Source organism: Cataglyphis hispanica, chromosome 15 (genome assembly GCF_021464435.1).
Source record: "Cataglyphis hispanica isolate Lineage 1 chromosome 15, ULB_Chis1_1.0, whole genome shotgun sequence".
NCBI lineage: Eukaryota > Metazoa > Arthropoda > Insecta > Hymenoptera > Formicidae > Cataglyphis > Cataglyphis hispanica.
The window spans coordinates 2656039-2680428 of NC_065968.1; the positions used below are offsets into that span (position 1 = coordinate 2656039).

Sequence of the window (24390 nt, forward strand, 5' to 3'; positions counted from 1 at the left end):
TTCCAAGGAACATCTTGATGCTTTATCAAAATCGTAGCTTTATTAAATGTTTCACTAGCAAGATTCTTTTTCCCCTCTAACTTAAACTTAACAATTTGCGGTTTCGTAAAGCCCGAAACAGCGCCTATTGCTTCGAATCGAATGCTTTCGTTTCTCCTTTTCAGAGAAGAGGAATAAAGCAACAATTCTGAGATCCTTAGTGTTAATTGCCGCTTCGTTGCATAAGACGCATGTAACGCGCGTGTAATGCGATATAAAAAAAAACACCTTGATAAAAAATAAAATATAATAATATCACTGCGCTCTTTACATGTGACGATAACAATCGTCGTCGTGTTGGATACAAATAACAAACTCACCTGCGATGCAGCGAATTGCTATTATTACTAGTAAATAATTAATAATTGTGCTAAAGATAAAATTTCGATTATCATTATCGTGACACAATACCGTCGATAGTGAACAATAGCGCGATAATATAATCGTAAATAAAAATAATATTAATATTTATATAATAATAATAATATAACAATGATAATCTAAGTAGCTAATAATAACGCTATAATAATGCTATATTAATATATATGATAACAAGAAGTAAAACAATTTGCGTGCGCCACGCCAGAAAAATGCATACGATAAGATATCGATCTCGTCGCTCGGAAATTTCTTCGTGTGGGCAATACGAGAAGACATGATACAATGTTATTCGGAAATTTCATCGACGGTACATGCCTAGGAGCGTCACCGATTAATAATTAATTTGCGTAGCGGTTTCACGTAAGCGTATTCTCCTAATTAATTTGAGACGCTTGAAGAAGATTAAGTGTCAACGTCCGCGAAGACGAATTCCAAAGCTGGACGCAGCCCGTCTATTGAAGAAGACACACCGCACGAGAAACCTCTACAAACCTTCGTTTATCAGCGACAATAAACTTTCAACAAGCGCAACTAATATATAAATAGCGTGTATTAACTATTAAACAGCCTGGATGCAGCAGCAACGCGTTACCACAGCGTAACAACGATGGCAGTGACACTTGTCGCTCGTATTAAAACTAGAAAAGTGGAAAAAGGAGCGTGACTAGGATTTTTGCTAAGAATTTTTCCGAGGCTTTTCGTACCTTCGCACCGAATAACACATACATATACACACATACACATACACACACACAGCAAGAAGATGTATTTTGTGTTGGTTTTAAGTACCCGACAAACCGTATCAAAAGATACGCATACGAGATTTCTTCTTATTATACAACACACGATAATGCTGTACGAAATTAAAATTCAAATTCGTAAAAAAAATCTGCCTTAAAAAAATAACGCAGTAGAGACACACTCTATACACTTTTAGCTATTATCGGACTTTGCTAATCTTGTTGACAATCCTCTCTCTAGTTCTCTTTCAACTTTCCACACACACACACAATTATCGCACGTCAGATCTATAACGATCGTGAAAATCATTTTTCAAATCCGATGGTCCAAAATATGTCTCGAGAGATCAAAAGAAAATATGAGTGTAAATATTTTTGGACATCTTTCGGACTTTTTTTTTATGTTGGTTGATTGTAAAGATATCGCTTGCCTTTAAACATTCAAATGTTCAATTTTCTCACGCAATCTAATACAGGCAACACGGTGTCTTAGCACGATGAATCGTGAAAAATGGAGTTTTTAGAGCTTTTTGTAACACGTACTTTTTTTATAGCGGAAGAAAAGTTTTGTACGTAGAAAAGTTTCTATCATTTCGAACTACATGACACATTATCGAATGTAATAAAATTATATTCGATTTATCCGAACAAGAGACTATAATCTACCAAATGTCAATTACTTACTCGACATAGGTACTGAACTAGGGAGATCTGCGCCATGAAAAATAAATATTTTAACAGCTACCTATGCTATCTATTTAACAGAGGTAGTAGTAACATAGTCGACACTCTCACAGTTGCGACCGTTTTGCATCTCGTTATGATGAAAAGTGTCACCGAATATCTCGCAATTAGTCATGATATTTATATCACATTAATCTCGATAATTTGCGATTATCTATTCAATTATTTTCGTACAAGGATGAGAAGAGATCTGCGTAAAAATGCCACTGTGCGTAAAAATAGTGCGTAGCTTTCGGAATTTCAGATGTATTATTATTTTCATAATATATGTAATATCGATACGAGAGAGGAACGATATAGCTATATGCAGCTTATCTCAATTCAGGGAACGTGATCATACCCTGACGATGGCAGTTTGATCGAACAATTATACTTATTAATTTAACTAGTCTTCATTCCACGAGGGAATTAATTCTTCTCCAGAAAAGAACGCTTGCAATCCTCCTACAAGCATTCTATTTCGATAGGCAATTTATTCTGGTTTTGTGGAAACAATAAACAGGTTCATAAATCAACGGAAGCACGACATACCTTTCGCGGACCTACACGCGTGACATTCTTATTTACGGCCTCCCTCCTTTCCCCTTTCGAAGAAATGCGCCTAACGGTACGTCTCGTGACGTACTTGCACCATCGTTATTTCCTTAATCTTTATCCTGATAACTCCCGATAAGGTCCGGATATTTTTATTTCTCGTTATAGCAGTTATCCAAAAACTCTCATCCATAGTAATTAATAATTTTCAATTTTTGAAAATAGGAAGATCTAATATGACTGCTATATGACATTCGACCACTGCTTTAAGGAAAGAAGTTGCCCAGATAAGAAGTAAATCTCCCGGGTATCTCGTTGCTCTTCAACAAATTTTAAGAGAATCCGCCGGCGATCGTCAGGCGATCGTGTTATTGTCCAGTTCGGCAAACTCACGCGTCACCTTGCAGACGTAGTAAAGACGCTCGTAGAGGTCAGCGGTGCAGCCGAGGTCACGCAGGTCGTTCAGCCAATAGGAGGACGCGCGACGGCCGGTGTCGATATAAGTGATCAGGTAGCCCCTACCTACGCTCTCCTGCGACACCACCATCTTCGTGTGGTCCACGAAGAAGTTCACTTGCAGGAGAGGTACCGTTAGCTCCATCACGATGGCCTTGTCTGTACGCAGCCACCGTCTCATCCGCGGCACGCAAGTATTTTTCGACTGCCTCGGCGGCGTTCGATATTTTTTCAGCTCACCACCTAGACGGCACATATTTAACGAGTGGTTAATATTTTTCTCATTAAGTCTTAGGCCGCTATAATGGTCCAAATAGTTTACTTCACGTTGCATTGTGTTGTTTTTGGACTTCGAAAAGTAAAATACTCGAGCCATGATCGAGGTTCGCGAAGAGAGATGAAAGTCGTGCTTAAAAAAAAAATTAAAGCTTCACACTCTTCCGTGTAATAAATTATATGGAATAAATGCTGGAAGATCGGGCTCACCTTCTGTCAAGAAATCATCCATGTATTCGGTAAAATGACGGAGTAACTCGAGCTTCTTTTGCAATGGCGCCGGCACGTCTCTTTCTCGGTGATATCGCGTCATTTCATCATCGGTCGTCATGTATTCCACTCTTCTACAATTATAAAAAATTTAAGAAATACACAATCGTAATCTTATATCAAAATTGCATTCAACACATCGTTCTCTTCGACTTCTCGTTTAAAAGCTCACCTTCTATCGTGAGTGTAACTGATCTTCGTGTTGTCGTTGAAGAGAACGCCGACCGACCTGTCGGAGAGCTGGAAGCCCAGCCCGTACTTGTTTGAATAATCGATCCACTTGGTGACAAAAAGCGGCACGATGTCTTCCACGATTGGCGGATTGCACGCGTTGTTTCGTTTCATCTCCGTTACGCATGTCTCTAGAGCGCGATGCATCTGCACACTTTGCGCAACAAGACCAGTCTTCTTGTGATCCGGGCACAACACGCTGCTGAGTCGCTGTCGGAATCGCGGCAACTTGGGTAATTTTCTCACCAGCCAATTTGAGACCTTGGACTCTTTCTGCAGACTCTTCTGCGAACGATTCAGCGTATTCAGCTGCGGCTGCTGTTGCGTTTGAATCGGCTGCTGCTGCTGCTGATAACGTGACGATGCCGCGTCGGGATGAACGACACTCTGCTGCCACATCTGAAATTTCGTGTTTCGGAAATACTTGCCAGCCAGACCTGAAGATGATAACTTCCAGTCGAGACATTCCGGAGTCCCTCACCTGCAACTTGCTGGCTTCCTGCTGATTCCTGGCGACCGTGGAGACCGAGGACGGCGACGAGGGCGGCTCGATGATCGACGGTGGTGGCATCTGGTAACAGCAAGTATGCGGCAACGACATCGGCACGTATTCCTTCGTGAGATAGGCATGCTCCTTCACCCTCTCCAGACTCGGTCGTAACTCGGGATTGGATTGCAGCAACCATCTAATTAGGTCTTGGCCACTCCTGCTCGCGATACTGTCGTCCACTTCGCGATAATGATTATTGCAGATCCTCGCGTATGTCTCCTTGAGCGTGGCCGTGTCGAAGGGTGGTTGGCCCACCAGCAGAGCGTACAATATGCAGCCCAACGCCCAAACATCCGCCTCGTAGCTGTACGCCTGCTTGTATAACACTTCCGGCGCTATGTAGTTTGGCGTGCCGCATATCGTCCTGCAAATACAAACGATCGTCATGTTAGGATGTTTCGTCTGATGCTGTGTTTAGACGATCACATCTGTTAGTCCGTAACAATCGTTAGGGCGCCGAAAAAAGAGAGACAAGGGAGAGGATCTCGATATTCCTCTTGTTTGTTTTTGTTGACAAAGAATAACTAAACCACCGGTATAGTAACAACAAGCAAAGGGACTGTAAGATATCCCATTATTTTTATCTTCTTCCATTCTTGCACTTGTAATTTCTTTTTTTAAATTTTGTTTTATTGTATAAAATTTACATTTAAAAATTATATAACAAGTTAAAAATTGTGCAAATTAAAAACTTGCTTCTTCATAATTTTATTTCCTTCCTTTTATAATATCAGTAATCAGTAATAATAATATTTAGCCCAATATTTGAAAATTTGCGGAAGTTAAAGTAACCACGTCCTTTTTGTGCACATACACACATACATTGTAAAAATATATTTTTTCGACATTTTAGAATATTCTGAACACATCAAAATTTGAAAAAAAAGAAAAGTTCACAAAAATTAACTTCCTCTATGAGAAAGCAAAAAATAAAATAAAAAAATTTTAGAAACACATGTTCGATCTTGATTGTCTCTTAAACCAAACTGGAACCTTACACTCGTCTACGTTGGCCATCGGGCCTGGTCGCCAATCCGAAGTCGCCAATCTTGACGATCATCCGATCCGACAGGAACATATTGCCCGGCTTCAGATCCCGGTGAACGACTTTCTGCGAGTGGATGTACGCGACGCCAGTCACCATTTGCTTCATGTAGTAACGCGCTTCCGGTTCTGTGACTTTGCCACGGTACTTCAGCACGTGCATCAAGCTCTGGCGAAAAAGAAGAAGAAAGAGAATATAAGATATTTTTACATCCCGGACGTTTATGTCGCTTCACGCATTAGTGACGTGCAGAAAGTCTAAATGACGCGATAAAGCGTAGCTAAGGAATTCTAAGAGCTGATTTTTTTTCATTTCTATCTTAATTTTATGTATTGTTTCTTTGTTTACAAGAGCTATTAATCTTTGCGGATGTTGCAACGTGTCGTAACGTTATGAAGCTTCTACAAAAGAAATTTTATACTACAGAAAACCGTATAAAATCCGCCTATGTAAGACGAGAGCAAACAATCGAAAGAATGCATTTCCTGGCAGGAAGACGCGATATCCTGAATACGCGGAATGCACGTGTACCGTCCCTTCGAGGGGATCGACTCGCTTTATTTTTTTTGCAAGATTTCATTTTGAAGGAACCTTATTTTATCCACCTTAAACATACCTCGACAAAAAAAAAAAAATACGTTTGTCCGCCGTCTCTCGTTTCTGGTAAATTGAAAAAAATTGTGTTGCGAAAAAAATTTCACTTCTTCAGCGAAACAAAATGATTTTCCAAGATTATTTACGCGACGAGAAGAAGCTTTAAAAGTCCTTCGCGTAAACGATTTTATGAGATATATGGTAAGCCGTGGATCTTTTAAGAGTTTGCAATATTTTCTTTTACTACTAAAGTCATGGTTCTCGTCAGCTTTCAATCTTTTTCTTATCGCACGTTATTTCACCTTTTTCGCTACAAATACACTTTACGTTTACGTCTCCAAAGAATTTTTCACAGGATAGAGACTCTTTTTTCGTTGACTTGGACCGTCAATCAAAAGCGATCTTCTCCGAGAAATGGACGGAAATAGGAGTCGCGAAGACGATCGAGCGGGAGAGCGAGGATAATCAAGCGATTAGTTGATGCTTCGTCGCACCCTAACGGTACAAACAGGTCGGCAGATCAGCCATGAAGAGTGCAAGTGCCGCTCTCTTTCCGGCGCGGCTGAGTGAAAATACGCGGCCGTTACTGATCGCGGTCGTTTACAGACGGGCTCTCCTATATAATTGTTTCTCGGTTGTGCACGGCGTGCACAATGATTCCGACACAATGATTCAAGTTGCAGGTGTTGCATTGTCGTGAGAAATAAGTTGGACTTTAAAATGACGAGAGATGACGAAAAAGGATGTTAAACAAGTTGCAAATTAGAAACTTGCACATTGTTTCCTCTTCATTTTATTTCGCTCACAAAAGCTTACGTTCCTTAAAGCAAGCGAGTTTTTCAATTTTGGCTTCCTAAAAGAAAATCAAAATTGGCGAAAGTTAGAGCGTGTACAGATATTTTTAAAAAATTCAAAATTTTATAAAAAATAAACCCTTTGATCGAGTCCCACTAAATTCAATATCAACCATCCATTAATAATATCCTATTCATTTTAAGAAATTTAACTCGATATCTCAAAAATTATGAAACTTATTGTTAGAGATTGTACATTCACAATGTACATACATTTTTTTTTAATATGATTTTTCGACATTTTAAATATAATTTTTAAAACATTCTAGACACATTGAAAAGCTAGAAAAAAAATTTGTCGCAAAAATAAAGCTTCCTTTATGAGGAAGCAAAAATTGTAATTTGTACATGCTATGCGACAAAAATAAAATAAGATGACATTATTTATTATCGCTTTAAATAATCGATACGACGGTTCAAATAATTTATGAAGCGATAGCCACGGATATCGACGAGTTTCCACCAGCACCAAGATATTGATGATTATCATAAAAGTACAAGATGGAGTTGCGAATTTTTTTTCTTATGAATACGCGGTAAGAAGTAATAAACTCTAGCAAGGTAACTAAGAGACGTATGTTTTATATATACACCTTTCGTGGGCAGGCCTCTAGAAGCATGTACACGTTTAGATTGTCCTCGAAGTAGTGATGCATCTGGACGACGTTCACGTGATTCAGCTCTTTATGAATCATGATCTCACGCGCAATCTAAGAACAAAATAAATACGTTATTCAGCGAAATGCGTAAATATAGAGACAGATGCGCGCTTTTCTAACAAGTACACACCTTTTGCATGTGAATCTTCTGCATCCGATTCTTCGGAATAATCTTGCACGCGTATTGATTTCCATTACTGACGTCAGTCATTAGGTAGACTCTCGCAAAGCCACCCTGAAAAGTGAGAAATGAACCGTTATTAATGACAGGAATCTGGCTATAAAGATAATGGCAATGAAGATCTGCGTGAAAATCTCATTGTAAGCAAGATGACGTGATTTTCGAAGAAATCACTTATGACAGCGCGATTTATCTCCGAAGGACGATATAAGGCTCGAGTCCCCTCCTTCCGAGTCCTAGAAATCTCAAATTAGATCCTAAGAATTTCTCTTCGACCATCCATCAATGATCACAGTGAAAGGTTTTCTCCGCGACCGCATTCGGTCTCTGACATTATTGTTTATCGCCTCCAAGGAAGAAAGTGAAATAAATTTCTTTTTATGGGATGCCACTCTTTGCGCGACTTTTAATTATTATGAGATATAAATAGTAAGTATGTCGTATGGTACGAAAGTATAATCGCGAAATGAACGAATCAAGAAAAAAAACATATAGTCTACTAAAAATAATATTTTCAATCTTGTCGCGATTTAAACAAGGAATGTCGTTATGAATTAACATGGTTGGATAAGTAAATTTTTTTTTTAAATTAAGTTAAGTTTATAATTACTTTTTTTTTATAATTAAGTTAAGTTTAAAATTAATAGCCCAAAAATTAACTAAGTTTATTTTGAAAATTCCTTAAACAAAAATTAATTCAGTTAAAGTTAAGTAAAAAAATTGTTAACTTATTAAAGTTAAAAGTTAATAAGTTAACGTTAATATGTATTTAAAAATAACTTGTTTAAGTTAAAAGTTATTAACTTTTCAACTTTTTAACTTAACTTTTTACTGTTTAACTAGTTACTACCCAACCTTGTGCATTCACCTTTCCTTTTCTCGTCAACAAATTAGAAAATCGCTTACGTAAAATCAAAATGAATAAAATCGACATCGTTTTCTGGAAAAGCTCATCCGCTGAACGAATGACGACAAAATTATCTCGCAATCGCAGTCGCGTACGCGTAATTTCCGCACGACAAAAAAGGCATGTTCGACGGTCCAATTGCCAGAACTCGTTTAAAAATATCCCGACGTCGTTACAAAAATGCAAAACCTGTCGCGACAATAACGTGTCACGCAATTATAAATATATGTATTATCCCTTCCTCCTCCTCCCCCCCCCCCTTGATTCGCGAGCATTATCCGCAATTTTCTGCATCCAGTTAACACTCGGGGGGGGGGGAGGAAATTAAATAAATCGAATTAAAATGCAAAGCCGAGAATTAAAATTAAATGCCGAGATATTCCATTTGATATAAGCGTCAATACTTCTTATCTCTTCGTTTCTTCGTCCGTGAGAATCCAAACTTAAATACCGGGTGTGCGCGGTCCAACTAGAATACGGTTATATGGCGAAGCGTTTCGTTTATTTTTAAATACCGCTGGCGATGACTAAAAATACATTCCCGAGCGCGTGCACGCGCTTTGTGTGGACTATTGACAAAAACCTCCCCGAGCCTTGTCCCCGTTTCGCGTTCGCTCTCCTCATCCAGATCGGACTGTACATGTATGCATTTTCGGAATCAACGCGAGAAGTATTTACATTCTTTTCGCTACGTAATCGAGAGCCTTCTGTTCCTTTTATTTTTATTTAATACTCTCACAATACGAACACATCGAACTGGCCGAGCATCTTCCACTCCGTCAGAGAGATACACGAGCGGTCGACCTGAGTAATTGCCTTCTTTTCGTTAAATATTCATGGCGCGCTCGCGAATCATGAATTACAAATAATTAATCAAGAGCTGCGGGCTGGAGAAATAATGATTAATATGCGAACGTCATTTTCCCGATACGCCGCGTCAAGGGAACTGACGTCCGCTTCGCGTGAGCGGAGAAGGACGGCGATCCGTTAACTTGGCTTGATTTCCCCGGCGGTCAGCCTCGTCAAGAGCCGCGTCCGTTTAGTCCGAGTCTCATTGGCCGGGTCTCGGGGTCGTCGAAACGGGCCCTCGGGCCGCTCCTCTCGACGCCGCTGTTCCTGCAAGCGCGGCAGAGAAAACGAGCGAGTCGAACAGCCGCGCTGTGCCTTGTCTTGCCGACCGGTTTTCGCACGGCATGCACAGTGCGTCATCGATTCGATTCCAGAGAAATAATCCCATTCACGCGCCATTCACTTCTTGCAATCGGACATAATGGCGTGCGCAATTTTAAACGAGACTTCATGCCGTCTGTCGCGGAATTTCCCGTCAAAGCGGACGAAGCGGACAATAAGCACTCCTCTCGACTGATCCTCATCCTCGTGTGATGACTGTCGCTTTATTCACGCACGAGATTTCATTTCTCTCCTGCAAGAAAAGTTCATGGAAGAATTGAGCGAGTTTTCTTTGTTAATTAAGCGAGAAGAGGAATAAATTTAAAACCAACGAAAGAGCGTTTGACATGTACTCGTTTAACACATGCTCGCGTTTGACAGATGCTCGTCCTCGTGCGATGACTCTCGTTTCGTCCATGCGCGAGATTTCATTTCTCTTCTGCAGGAAAAGTTTATGGAAAAATTGAGCGAGTTTTCTTTGCTAATTAAGCGAGAAGAGGAATAAATTTAAAACCAACAAAAGAGCGTTTGACATGTACTCGTTTGACACATGTTCGCGTTTGACAGATGCTCGTCCTCGTGCGATGACTCTCGCTTCGTCCACGCGCGAGATTTCATTTCTCTCCTACAGGAAGAGTTTATGAAAGAATTGAGCAAATTTTTTTTGTTAATTAAGCGAGAAAAGGAATAAATTTTTTTAATTTAAAACCAACAAAAGAGCCTTTGACATATGCTCGTTTGACACATGCTCGCGTTTGACAGATGCTTGTCCTCGTGCGACTCTCGCTTCGATCACTCACAAGATTTTATTTCTCTCCTGCAAGAAAAGTTCATTTGAAGAATTGAGCGAGTTTTCTTGGCTAATTAAGCGAGAAGAGGAATAAATTTAAAATCAACGAAAGAGCGTTTGACATATACTAGTCACACGTGTCCGTCTAGTTAGATGTCTAAATTTGGGAAACCGCGCTCCCACCCTTTTCCCGATGCTTTAAACGAGACCCTGACCTTTCATTAATCTTTCCGGCTTATCAACCGCGGCAGCGGGAGTGACGGCAGTCTTGTTCGCCGTCGATCGATTCGTTTCACTCTCCGTGCTGGGAATATACCCGGCTCGTTACAGTCGCGCCCGATAACATGATTGTTATCGTCGCAAAGAGATCACTAGACCGTGAAAGTCCGGAATCGTTTTCCCGCGATAGCAATAAGATAGATTGGAAAAGAGATTTTGTGCTTTTGGATTAAGGAAAGCTTGGATCACGGAAAAGGAATTCGTGTCCCGACGATGCGCTTTAATTATTAGCGTGACTATAAGTAACAGTTTCCCTTAATCCGAGTTTAAACAGGGGGTCTATCCAAAGTTCGTAAAAAAATTTCATGAGAATTTCAAGAGATTTTTCAGATAATTTGTTCAAAATTCTAGGAAAAATTAGAGAATTTTTAGATGAAATTTTTTAAAATAAGTTTTTTTGTGCGCGCATTTTTTCTAATGCTTTTCATTTATACTAAAGAAAAATAAATCATTTAAATTTTAAATATTAAATTTAAAATTGTACTGAGAAGAATTGAATGACTTTTATAAGATAAGCATTTTCCATTTGCATAATATTTTCATTTTTTATTATTAATGTATTATTATTGTATTATAATTATTATTGTAAAAATTACAATAAAAAATGTGTATTCAATATTTTTTGCTACGACAAAGAGAGAAAGATATATATTCATAATATATTTAAAATATATAATAATTTACAATCATTGGCCAATCAGATGCTTACAATATAAGAACAAAATGATCAAAGAAAGAATTTTTGAAAAAATGTAAATAAAATTCAATAAGAATTGCCTGATTTTTCAAAATAAAATTGCTAAGAATTCCAGATTTTCCAAAGAGTAGACACCCTAGAATTGTTACTTGAATAAAAATCAACATTCTTATCCATTCTTATACAATATAAAATAGAAATCAATCCGAGGACACTAAGCTTTTGTTACACATTTTACAAGATTAGCCTTCTAAAACTTGTTTTAACTTGTAGTAACAAGATAATCAGAGACAAGAAAAAATGCAATCGCATAAGAAATGCTAAAAGCGTATTGATCAAACAAATTCCAACCCTGACATATTCCCTCATAATGACACCTGAGGAATTAAATCATTTCTAAAGACCTACAAACAAAATAACTAAAAATATAAAAATATTTGTCCGATTCTTACATTCAGGCAATAAATAAATATTTAAATAAAATGTATATCTTCTTATACACATAAACACACACTAGTAGGTTACTCGGGTTATCGATTAAATTGTAAGCTTGGGAAATGTGAGTTGGATAAAGAACGAGAAGAACATTTCGCCATTTACCGCGGGAAATACTCGCGCATAGAAAAGCGGGAGAAAACCGGGGGTAGAAAAAATGCCGTTCTGCTCGACCTGCGAAACCCCAATGCTTTGTGCGAGGACGCTTATTGTGCCGGATAGGTAGGTAGAAAAATCTCCGAGGCACACGTGGGGATTTGTGTATTCTATAAATCCTTTTATTAAATTGAGAATCCCGAGAAAACTCGCCAAGGTTGTCCGTATCGATCGTAATAAATTTCAGAAGGTCGGGATGAGGGTCGAAATGGGGTCGGTGAAATAGATCTGTACAGCTGATCCGTAGAGTTTTTATCATCTCTTTTTCTACTCGCAATTATTTTGTTAGAAATTCAAGAAACTTGAATTTTTCAACGATCTGTATATCGCGTAAAACGAGATCGTAAAAAAAGCGAAATAAAATCGCTATATCGATAACGTAATACGCTGGTCATGTGTGCTTCTCGCACGCGTGATTGCGATATCTGACAGTTGCATAAAAAATTTAGCGGCAGCTGATAAAGCGCGCAATAAATCGCCCCGGCATAAAATTGATTTAGTTCTCCCGGGTATCGCAAAAAAAAAAATCAAACGCCTATAATTTTACAATACATTTGCATATAATTTTTGAGACATTCTGTTATCTACTCTCAATGAAAATACGCAATAAAATATCACGAGTTATATAATGGGCAGATATTGATATCAATTATCAGGGCATTTCGCAATGCGATTTGGGATCAGATAGGTCTCTTCTGAAGAAAATAATTATTAATAAATGATATGATCTATTGAACTGAGCCTTATCAGCTGTTTTCTTCCCAGAAAAAATCGCGACGCGATAATGCAACGAGTAATGTTGAAATTTGAGAGAGACTAGAAATTTCATCAAAATAAATAATCTACGTCAACAGCGACCTTCTTATATCTCTTACGCCTATACGAGTGAAATTTAGCTTCACTTGTTATAATGCATCGCGCAATTAAGTGTAACAAATGCAGTCTGATATAAATAAAAAGCAGCCACCACGCAAGATTGATTTTCGATAGGCATTTTTATAAACGAAAGATGAGAATATGACAATGCGTATATATATATATATATATATATATATATATATATATATATATAATCTGATATTTTTATCATCCCCTTCTTATATATATGTGTGATAAGAATCGAATTACGCAAAAAATTATATTATGATTATTTAATGCTTATAGTGAGAGCATGATACGATCCACTTATTTTCAATGGAAATTGCTTTAAATCCCGGATTTTATTCACGTCGGATAATCGTGTTTTATATGTTACCGGCGAAGGATCTTGCGAAGGTCTGAAAAAAGGGAGACGCGATCCGGAAAGACCAGGATGGACAGGGAGAGAAAGAGAGAGAGAGAGAGATCCATCCGTTGAGCTCATCCTCACGGTGGTGCACCAGACACGCAATACCGCGAGCCAATCAGTGAAAGCCGGGCGAGATGTCATTGACTCGCGTGTGTATGTATACGCGAAGGGCGCGCGCTACGTGCTTATTAGGGACACCCGTGTGATATGCGTGCCTGGGAAAACTAAACGCGTAGACAAGCGACGGAATTATAATCTAAGTTCTGTCGTGACGTCCGTCGCCGTTTCGCGCGCTCTTCAAGGATTTTGCAAAGAAAAAAACCTCAGTCTCTATTTTTCTCACAGTCCGACAACAAACAAAATAGTTTGCTCATTAATTGTCACCGCAAAAAATTAGATCATGCAAAGTTGATCTGTCAAAGTTGGTCTGTCAAAGTTGATCTGTCAAAATTGATCTGTTAAAGTTGATCTGTCAAAGTTGATCTGTCAAAATTGATCTGTCAAAGTTGTCGTCGGACCAGAGACAATTTTGATCGCAAAGAGAGATTCTTTTATAAAAAATGTCGAAGAATCGAGAGACTCTGATTCTCTTCGCGTTTCAGGGAGTTGATAAATACCGTCATGGAGGAAATATTTTAGCATACATGATATATCTGTCGCTATCGGGGCATTTAACATTGTTTGCGCGGAATGAAAGAAGAGACAAATGGCGAATAAACCTGCATGACGAAGAGAGCAAAGAAATATTCCTAGCACGAGTAGAACGGTGTAGATAAGTTGCCTTAAGCAGTTCTTCCTCTGTAAAGTGCACGACGAAGGAGGCCGGTAACCGGTCGTATAATCCAGATAACGATACTGTACAATAAAGAGCATTTGCACCTCCATTCGAAAGAAATTGCGTACAATGTCTTATACAGTGTATCTATTCAACCAACGCCTAGTCGTTCAATATTGACAGATAGTACTATTTTGATTATGTCTCTATTTATAATTTATCGCGTAAATAACATGTGTGTATCAAATTCCTCATTAATTGTACAATGATAAAAAATAAAAAATAAATATTGATATAAAAGATTATACAGGGTGTGGAATAAATAGGAGACCCTAAAATATTTCAAATGGAATAGATTTTGCAAGAAAATATTAAATATAAAAGTTTTTGGGCATCAAAAAAGCTATTTGACTGGTCAACTAGATTTTGCGCTTGGAATCTAGTTTGGGCCCAATAACATCCAAGTCAATTCTTTTTTCATGTAGAACTTATGCTCCAAAATTTAATTAAAGCCTTCTTTTAAGCAGAAAATTCTAGACATCAATATGAGACAAAAAATAGGAATTTTTATCGAAAAACTTGATTTGGGCCTCATTGGATCCAAATGTTTGTCGGCTACGTCAGATGTAAAGACATGTCCTGTACCTAAATCCACGATAAAAAATATGAGTTTCTACTTGAAAAAATCAATTGGGTCCAATAAGGCCCAAATTAAACCCCGGGCCCCAAATCTAATTAATCAATCAAATAGCTCTTTCGATACCCAAAAACTTTTGTGTTTAATATTTTCCCCCAAGACCTATTCCCTTCGAGAAATTTTAGGATCCAGGTATTTTTTCCACACCCTATATATCATTTGTGAAGCTTTCTTCGGAGCTACCCGCATGTTTCTCGCGCACAACTACATAGCTGGGCTCTAAAGTGCAAATGTAGAAACGGGCAACCGGTTGCAAATAATAAATTGAGATAGCATCGAAGAGAGCGGGAGCTTCGGAATACGGAAATATCAGAGAGGTGAGTTTTGATAAAGTATCAGCAGCGCACGGCATATAACGGGGAAAGCCCGATTTCTAACACAAGATACGGCGCGCGCGGGGTAACGCCCTTGCGACCGGGTGCGAATAATCGGGATGACGAAACGACGACCGGTTTTCTCGAGAGCAGGAGGATACGAACGCAGTCCGAGGCTCCTGCATCCTCCTGGAAATTATCTCTGCCAGCGGCAGAGATGGAGCCGCAGCATCGGTGGAGATCGAGCGGATGTGAAATATTTCTACGTCCTCCTCCCGTCGACGATAACAACACGTACTCGTGCTTTCCAAGGTACAATTTAACATTACCGGATGACAAATCCACGAAAGTGATCTCGCGAAACCGGGAGTGAGTCGCGGACACGTGACGTATCTCGAATCGCTGAACGATGACGACCGTTTGACAAGATGTAGCCTGGATCGATCGATCGTCGCGAAACATTATTTCCTGTACCGATGGCTGCTGAATGGTAAGCGTTTGATTTACAGCGTAAGATTGCATCTTTCGACAACGAGAAACGCGTCGTCGACGTCATGAAAGAATCTCTCTGTTTGCATCGAGAAGGAAGTTTCTCCTTTTGGCGGATCAGAAATATCGAGAAAGATACTTCCTGTATGAACAACTGGGTCGATCCGCATCGGTGCTCTCGCCGATAAGCTTGGCATTTTCCGCGATCACGTAAAACCAAGGATCGAGAAATCGTGAGATTAACCGAGATTAGAAAAAGATCGATCCAGTCAAGTCCTGAGATCGACGTAACGAGATTGCCTCTGGGAGTGCCCCAGGTATATTGACTCAACGAGTTCATTCGACCTAATGATAATGATAATGATAATGATAAGATTACTTTGACTTCCTGCTTTGCTTCCTGCGGATGCGTATATTAGGCAATGCGACATCTTCTCGGTCAAAAGGTCATAAAGATGAGGAAAAGTATAAAAAATTTATTCGTCTCGCTTTTATTTTCCTTCGATCTTAAAAACCCTTCCACTGAGAGGAACACAATAAAATTGATAAAAATAAAAAATAATTGCGGTCGTTTCACGGAAACCATCACCTAGAAACAGGAAGCATCTCCCGTAAGGACGAGTAATACGCTTGTAATAAAACAGACATTCGCTGATGTTTATTATATAACCGAGTCGTTAAATAAAATAAACCGTCTTACAAATAAGAAATAAATTTACCTAACGGATAATAAATTTCGATTGCTGATAGAATTGAAAGATTACGCTCGTGTGAATCTCAGAAAAATATTTCTTTACCATCGAGTTTCCACGAGCGAAAGAAATTACATTTTCTCTGACACAGACTATCAAAACTATATTGATAACAAATCAATTATACCAATTGATCATCAATGCAGTTATTAATAAATCTGACATTTAATGCATTCTAAAAAAAGAATATGTAATAATTGTTGCTAAACTATTGTTGGATTACAAAGCGACTCACTAATTGAAGCTGCATTAAATGAACGTATCCCGTTCCCCATATCTAACTGTATCTAATTTATGAATACTACAATTATCCGACGACAATCGCCAACAATCGCTAATGTCCGCATTAAGTAGGGTGCAATTAGAATTATTAGCGAGTTTGAGATAAATTCTGCATTGTTGTCGACGATATGAAACTGACGTCTCATAAATCAATGCATACTTCCAGATCCAGGAGACGCGTTTAATCATCATCATCATCATCATCATCATCATCATCATTTCGTTAATTGTTCCCGCAAACTAAAATAAAGGGGCTCCACGCGATTAGAAAAGTCGACCTTGAGGAAGTCGTTGATCTTAGCCTACCCTTGATGTATTATGCATGATGCAGAGTCATCGACTCGGCCGGGCGCATCTCTCTGCTTCGGAAGAGAAGGAATTTGTTGTCGTCGATATATAAAGCCCGCGAATTTAAATGCCTCATTCTTCATGCCATCCACATATGTGAACTGTGCTACGCGCGTTATACAGGGTGCGGAAAATATACCAGGATCCTAAAATATCTCGAAAAAAAAATAGATTTTGAAGGAAAATAAATACAAAAGTTTTTGGGTATCAAAAGAGCGATCTGATGAATGGTCAACTACCTTTTAGGCTCGGGAATTAGTTTGGGCCCGGTAAGGCCCAAGTTGATCTTTTTATGTAGACTTGCGCTCCAAAATTTAATTTGCCTTTTCTTAAGCTAGACGTCGACGCGCGATAAAAAATAGAAATTTTTATTGAAAAATTTGATTTGGGCCTCATTGAGCCCAAAAGAGGCCTCGGATTCAAATGTTTGTCGATTATGTTAGATATAAAAATATAAATTCTGACCTTAAATCCGCAATAAAAAATATGAATCCTTATTTGAAAAAATCGACTTGGGTCTTATGGGTCCAAACTAGACTCTAAACTCAAAATCTAGTTGACCAATCAGATAAATTTTTCGATGCCCAAAAACTTTTGTATTTAACATTTTTCTCCTTAAATCTATTCCCTTAAAAATATTTTAGGATCCCGGTATTTTTTCGACACCCTGTATATATAAGCTAAAAAAAAATCTGCTGTTACATTTCGTACAAGAATCCCACGGTTGCGTCACAACATGTCGCAGAGAGAGAAATCGTCGCTTTTGAAAAAAATCTTTACAATGAGGGGGATACCGCGCGCGAAAAAGAAGGTACACACCTTTTTGTCGGAAGTCTTGAACGGGCACGTTTTATCTCGGCAAACACAAGACGCGTTCGTGAAAGAGAGGCGGGATAATCTCGGCGCCTCGTGAAAAGTATACATCTAATCCGGACGTTTCAGATAAAACGAGCGCGGTTCCAGAATCGTGTGTCTCACTCTCTGCCGGATTATCTTCGTCTTTCGCCGAAGTCATCGGGACTTGTCAGAATTCCCGGTACGCGAAATGGAGCATCGTGTGACTCACCACCTATATGCTTCGCTTCCAAGGGAAGCTGAGAGCGCGCCCATGTCTCTTTAATGAAAAAAAAAAAATTCAATCCTCGCTCGTGGTTGAATCTCATCGCAATTTTCCTTCTTCCGTTTTGATCACCAGGTATCGCGACTCATCTCACATTACTCGGTATGCATTATTTACTCCAGGAAGCGTTCGCCCATCGGGCCCAAGCTGACTGTGCGAAAATTAAGTCGCTCATGTAAATTCCAGTGCGATCACGCGGTGCAGATGATGGTTTTAATCACACGGATATTTGCATAATGATGATTTATAATCATCAGGACGCGCGTTTTGTCTGTAAGATAGAAAATTAGAATAAAATACCAAAAGCGAGACAAGTTAACAGAAAATAATAAATTATAAATATAAATATATTTCCAATATATACAATTGTATTTGCGATCTTGGGTTGCCAATCGATTTGACCCGTCGATCGGCTTCTCTTTTCTTCGACGTAATTGTCCTTTCACTGTACGAGCGGCAACCAGTTGGCAAAACAATTAGGATTATCACGCTTACTGATTTATTGCCGAATGATTTTAAAGAACGTCGTAAATCGAGGGACGCGCGCCGACGTGGACCAACATACGGAATGATATCAAAGGCGGTTAAGACGGAAGGTCAACAGCTTTAAGCGACTCGTAATCTCCGGTTTCCCACGTTGCTGTAGGATGCCATTCCACGCAGCGAAAAACGGGACCTTAACAACGCGATCGACGCGAGTCGGCGACAGGTGCATTTATGTATTTTGCCGGATCGAACGGTATAAATTTATAAATATATATATTTACTTTTAAAATCTCTGTGCTTTCTACACAAACTATGAGCAGTAACTTGATCCAAAGAAATTTGCACATACCTTTCCTAGAAACTGCCCCTTGTAGTAAGCGTTTCCCTGCACAGGATCGACTACGTAATCGCTCTCTTGCTGCTCGGTGGAATTGTTCCAAGAGGAAGACGTGGAAGGTCCGGGCTTCGCAACGCTGATCGTCTTTATCAGCGAGACGGCCGCGTTGCCGAAGCGGCCGCCGTTAGTCGTCGGCGTGACGTTGCTGCCCGTAGTGGTGGCCACATTGCTGGCCGACGAGGAAACATCCTGGGTCGGATTGTCGGTCCTTGAGGTCGACGGTTGCGCCGACGAGGTCGCGTAGACGAGCGTCGACGTCGGCGTCACGGTTTGCATCTCCTCCTCATTCCGGAAGACCGCCGTGTTGCCCATGTCCTTGATAAAATCCGATGGAGCAGAGGGATAGACGGCCTGCCTCGAGGACAACTCGATCCCTGAAGGTAGGGACGAGCCGCCGTGTTTACGGCTTCTTCGACGAACCAGACTCTGCAGAGAAGCGGAGCCCTTGGAGAAGCCCTGACGCGACCGGGCGTCTGGCACAGATCTAGTGCTGCCGGTACCGGTCGAGTCGATTCTCCGCTTCGAGCATTCCGGCTCCGAGACAGTGCGGATGGTCTCGTCGAATTCCTCGCGGCACCTGGCGATGTGGCACGTCGTCGCCTCGATGGGACGCAGCTCGGCGCCGCACATTGTCTCCGACAGCAGACCGCGACTGCTCATCGCCACATCGCGCGGCGTAGAGTCCTGCACATCGATCACACTAGGCGGTAACATCCCGACGAAATTTTACAGAATTACCGTGTCTATTTTATTCCGCTCCGTACAATTCGTTGCTACAAACTCGTCATCGATTCAATCTGAAAGTCTTGCGAGAATAATTTACATTGATACATTGCACTTTCGAAGTTGTCATATCCTTGACGAAACGTCGATCGCTAATTTTAAGTTTCCCCGGGGCCGATCGTGAAATCTCGTATGCGAGGATGTATTCAGTATTGTCATATCTAAATCGATAAGATGATACAGGCGACTATAGAGTGGCTCCGAGTTTCTTCAGATGTCATCGCGACGCCGACGTGCTGAGCTGACACACGTGTCCAGCATCATATCCAGCTCAGGCTCAATAATGCAGCGAGATGATTACGAAACTTGCGCTCGCTCTGTCCTCGTTTCTACATACATTGACCTCTCGTGCACTGAGTAACAATCTTGATGATTCTTGCGTGGAATATAAGATTTTCGAGGAAAGAGAATATCGATGTCATCATAGCCAGCATTCACGAGATAGCGAAAACATGTAATATCGTAAGATAACAATGACACAATGCTATTAAATGACACATGAATCTTGTCTCTCGTTCTTGTTGATCCGATCGATTATCTGTCACTTCTTTCGGAGCAATATTATTAAAATTGACACACTACATTTGTTTTCGGAGCGAAAAGGGGCGTTCTATCGCACGTGCATCTCTCTGAGAATATACCGCTCGATAGTTTGCATCCGCCCTTTCGGATGTCACAATCACCGCTAATTGTGTGCTATCGAGCTAGTGATGCTAGCTGCTTTACGACAAGTCGAGATGACCTTCCATGATTGCGAGAGATCCTTCGCGAGTTTTTACGAATTCTTCTGCTCTTCCGGGAGCTTTTCAGCAGCGTGTTGATGAAGATTCTTGCGTAGAAAAGGATAACTCTTCTGAGGTTCGAGTTTCTCCGTGATTTGGCGTGTTTGTGAGCTCCTCGACGACACGAGCTCCTGCACGACACTCGCGAGAGCTCGCTCGACCCGTGGCTGGTGTACGAGTCCGCTCGCCACTGTTCGCCGCCGTGCCGACCCAACGACCGACACCCTCTGTCTCCGTTTCTTTTGCCCCCACCGTGCGCGATGCCAGGGACGTACGATTGTATCGAGAAGAAGTTCATGGAATTGAAGATATCGTTGATTGCTGTCTTCACGATAAATATAAAGATATTTATACTTCGATAATTTTTAGATATTGCAGATATCAAGAAATTTCTTCGTTGGTATTTTTCTTTTCTTTCTTGTATAGATTCTGTAAATAAATGTTACCTCGAATAAATGATCCAATAGTAATATAGCATTAAATACATACAAAAAAGATATAGAAATAAAACAATAATGACAAAAATATAAGAAAATAGATAAAGAAATGGCAGTGATATGAGCGAAGTCATCTTTTTCGTTACAATCTTCATAAAATATACATGATATTCGTATGGATCAAGGACAAATACGGTAAAAAATGCGAAGAGCAAGTACCTGTGGTGGCTTATTAAGATATGTAAATGTCGCATCTGACTGTACAAAAGAGAACGGAATACATGCACTCATGCCATGCACTTGCATGTGCTCCCCCAAAATGTGGCAAATAAACGTATCTAAGAGAATTCTGCACTACAGCGCACCGTGAGAAAACACGCATTGTTTCTGTGCACAAAGAAAACACGCATTTGACTCGCCTTCTTTGACGAGGATAAAAGTCGCTCGTCTAAACGTAAAATAAACTCTACCTGTCAGATAGTTAAAGAGCCCTTTGTCGAAAGACATCAACGTACAACCGAGATAATGCAACAGTACATTTGTCATTTGTTAGAGAAAAGGTTCGAGGTATCTTCATAAACATAATTAGCTAAGTACTTTTTTTCGAAAGAAAAAGAAAGAGAGAGAGAGAGAGAGAGAGAGAGAGAGAGAGAGAGAAAAAGAGAGATATTGAATATAATGACAAGTTTTATGGCACCCAATGACAGATTATCATAATAAAGAAATATATAAATTTGAAATTAAAAATAAACAGTGTTTATAATACTTTTAAGTTTTTTTGAGAAAATTGTAAATAATAAATTACGGTGTTAGAAAGAAAAATATTTACAATTCAATGATAAATCTTATGTAAGAAGCCGGTGTGATTCGAACACGTGTTGCGTCTTGCTTGTCAACAAGATAAAATGATAAAACCCATCGCACACGCGAATCGCAAAATATATTTCTACCTCTCGGTACGCACTTCTTTTTTAATTATCATAAATGCAAAAAGTCTCATCCCATTTTCTTCGCTCTGCCGTTATTACGCTCGGCACGAGAGGCGAGGAGAGACTGATTAATTAAAACGCGGTAAACTCGAGGATTGTTCGTACGTGTCTGCTTCCACTGTATTCGCTTCGTTATCCTCGTGCCTTCCAACCTGCCATCTCCTTCACGCCCGTTCGCTCCCGGTTGCACTTTCTCCTTCCTTCTTCTCTTCCCGGCGCTTCATCGCCGTCAAACCCAGGATAGCACGCATCGTTCCGTCATGCGTATTCGGTCATTCACACACAAGGTATACCTGTTCCAACATTTCAGATGCATTATAAGTGCGTATCTAAATATAGGAGCGAGAATAGAAGTAGACTCGATTACTTTCAAAGAGATAATTTTTTTTTAATCGATTTATAGAATCGATTTGTATTTATATCTGACTGTAGGTCTCTCTTTATCACTCTTGAATTTTATAATATTGCTTTTGAAACAAATTGTTTGTATATTTTATATAAGAGTATATACAGTATAGATATATTCAAACAATTCAAATAAAAATATTTCAAGTATGTATATTTTATTATAAAAAATGTAATTATATTAGAATGACCAGAAATTTTATACAAAAAATCAAGAAATAGCTTTCATTAAAATTCATTAAAAAATGAGATCACAAAAATATATTTTTGAAGTTCTGCCAAAAATAATTAAAAGATGCTTTTATTTTTTTTTTTTAATAAGGAATAGTATCGGTTTGTATCTTATCTATATAGGATACTCTACATAAACAACGTTTAGATTAAAAAAATGTTAAAGAAACTGATATATAAGACAACTTAAAAATATCTTATTGTCTTTTAAACATTTTTAAAATGTCTTTTGGCTTTTCTGTGCTTACCTGTTTGACCTTTACATTTATTAAAGTTCGTCCAATTGGAAGAAGCCAGTAATTATACTCGTCGCCTTTAAAAACGTTGCGTGAAACAGTCAATTTTGCAAATTTACTAGAACGGCGTATTAAAAAATGAGATCACGAAAATAATGCATTTCTGGAAGTTTTGCCAAAAATGATCAAAAGATGCTTATTTCTTTATAAAAAAGAAATATGAGAGTAACGATCTGTCCCAGACAGCACACAATATTTAAAATAAAATATGTACAAAATATTTATTAATAATTATTTGAATATTTTGTAAATATTTATCAAAATATTTTACAAATATTTTTGTGATTTTAGATTTAACAGATCATAAATATTTATCATAAACATCATTAAAATATTTATAAAAATATTGAGAAATATTTACAAAATATTACTATAAATATTTATTTTTTACTTACCATAAATATGATATAAAATATTTAATCTACATTTTAATAATACATCAAATAAAGTTTTATGATTTCTTCTCTTTGTATACAAAATATGTTTAAAATATTTATATAAAATCTTAAAAAATAAATAGTAAAAAATATTTATGAATATTTATCATAAATATTGTGTGCTGTCACCCCTCATTTCCCTCTCCCCCCCCTCCCCTGCTTACTCTCTCCCTTAACTATATAGAACACTCTCTGCATAAACGGTGCTTATAAAAATATTGAAGAAACTGATACATGGTACGATATATACAAGTATATTTTGTTGCCGTGGCATGTTAGATCGCATTATCTGCACCGCCAATTTAAGCGTTGTTAATTATTAAAGTTCGTTCAATTGAAAGAAGCCGACAATTATACTGTCATCTTTAAAAACGTCGACGTCGCGTAACGGTCAATTTTTATGATATGAAGTACGCGGAGAAAGCGCATTCTACAAAGTTTCTAAAGCTATATAAAATTCTATTTTCATATATGGCCATCTCGGCGAGGGTAATCCATTTAAGTATATAGATACACACGTTTTCTAGCGGATTTTGGGACCTTACAAAAATATCCAGGTGTCTAAGAAAGTCGAAACTCACCTGTACTTGACGAGATAAAATCGCGTCTATCGTCATCTCTTTCTATTTCATCGCATTATATTTTTCAAAAATTCTTCATCAACAAAAGAAAACAAAAGACATAAGCAGAGTAATTTTTTTTTTTTTTTTATTAAGTTAAATTCAAAGTTAATGATCCAAAAATTAATTTACTCAACCCTGAGTATAAAAAATGTGCGTCGCAAAATAATACAAGACTGACCTTACCGTATTTATAATTAATTACCTAGCATCGTCGTCGCCGTCGTCATCGATAAAACTCCATTATCACATCGAAAGGACGTCAAAAGTCCATCCGCCGTCCGGGTACTCCGGGTTGAAGCGGGAAAGGGAGACGGCTATTTCACGCCGGAAACAGCAAGTGCGATGGCGCACCTGCATGGCATGCATTCGCGCCATTGCAAGTGCAACGACGACGATAGGCGAAAGGCTATC

At 38.9% G+C, this 24390-nt stretch overlaps 1 protein-coding gene across 2 annotated transcripts; it reads right to left on the reverse strand.

Annotated features, from left to right (window-relative positions):
* Positions 1-21: 21 nt before the first annotated feature.
* On the reverse strand, positions 22-24339 carry LOC126854982 (serine/threonine-protein kinase plk-2-like). 2 transcript variants are annotated; one of them, XM_050602222.1, is made up of 10 exons: positions 24182-24339; positions 22093-22280; positions 18949-20990; positions 7504-7608; positions 7308-7424; positions 5220-5434; positions 4153-4585; positions 3613-4070; positions 3381-3514; positions 22-3137 (listed from the first exon to the last, which is right to left on the reverse strand). In XM_050602222.1, the coding sequence occupies exons 3-10, from the start codon at positions 19708-19710 to the stop codon at positions 2794-2796; spliced, it is 2568 nt and encodes an 855-aa protein (XP_050458179.1). In that variant the 5' UTR covers positions 19711-20990; positions 22093-22280; positions 24182-24339; the 3' UTR covers positions 22-2793. The 2 variants fall into 2 exon arrangements, with proteins under 2 accessions (XP_050458179.1, XP_050458180.1); XM_050602223.1 differs by lacking the exons at positions 22093-22280; positions 24182-24339 and adding an exon at positions 3217-3303 and having other exon boundaries at positions 3001-3137.
* Positions 24340-24390: the final 51 nt, after the last annotated feature.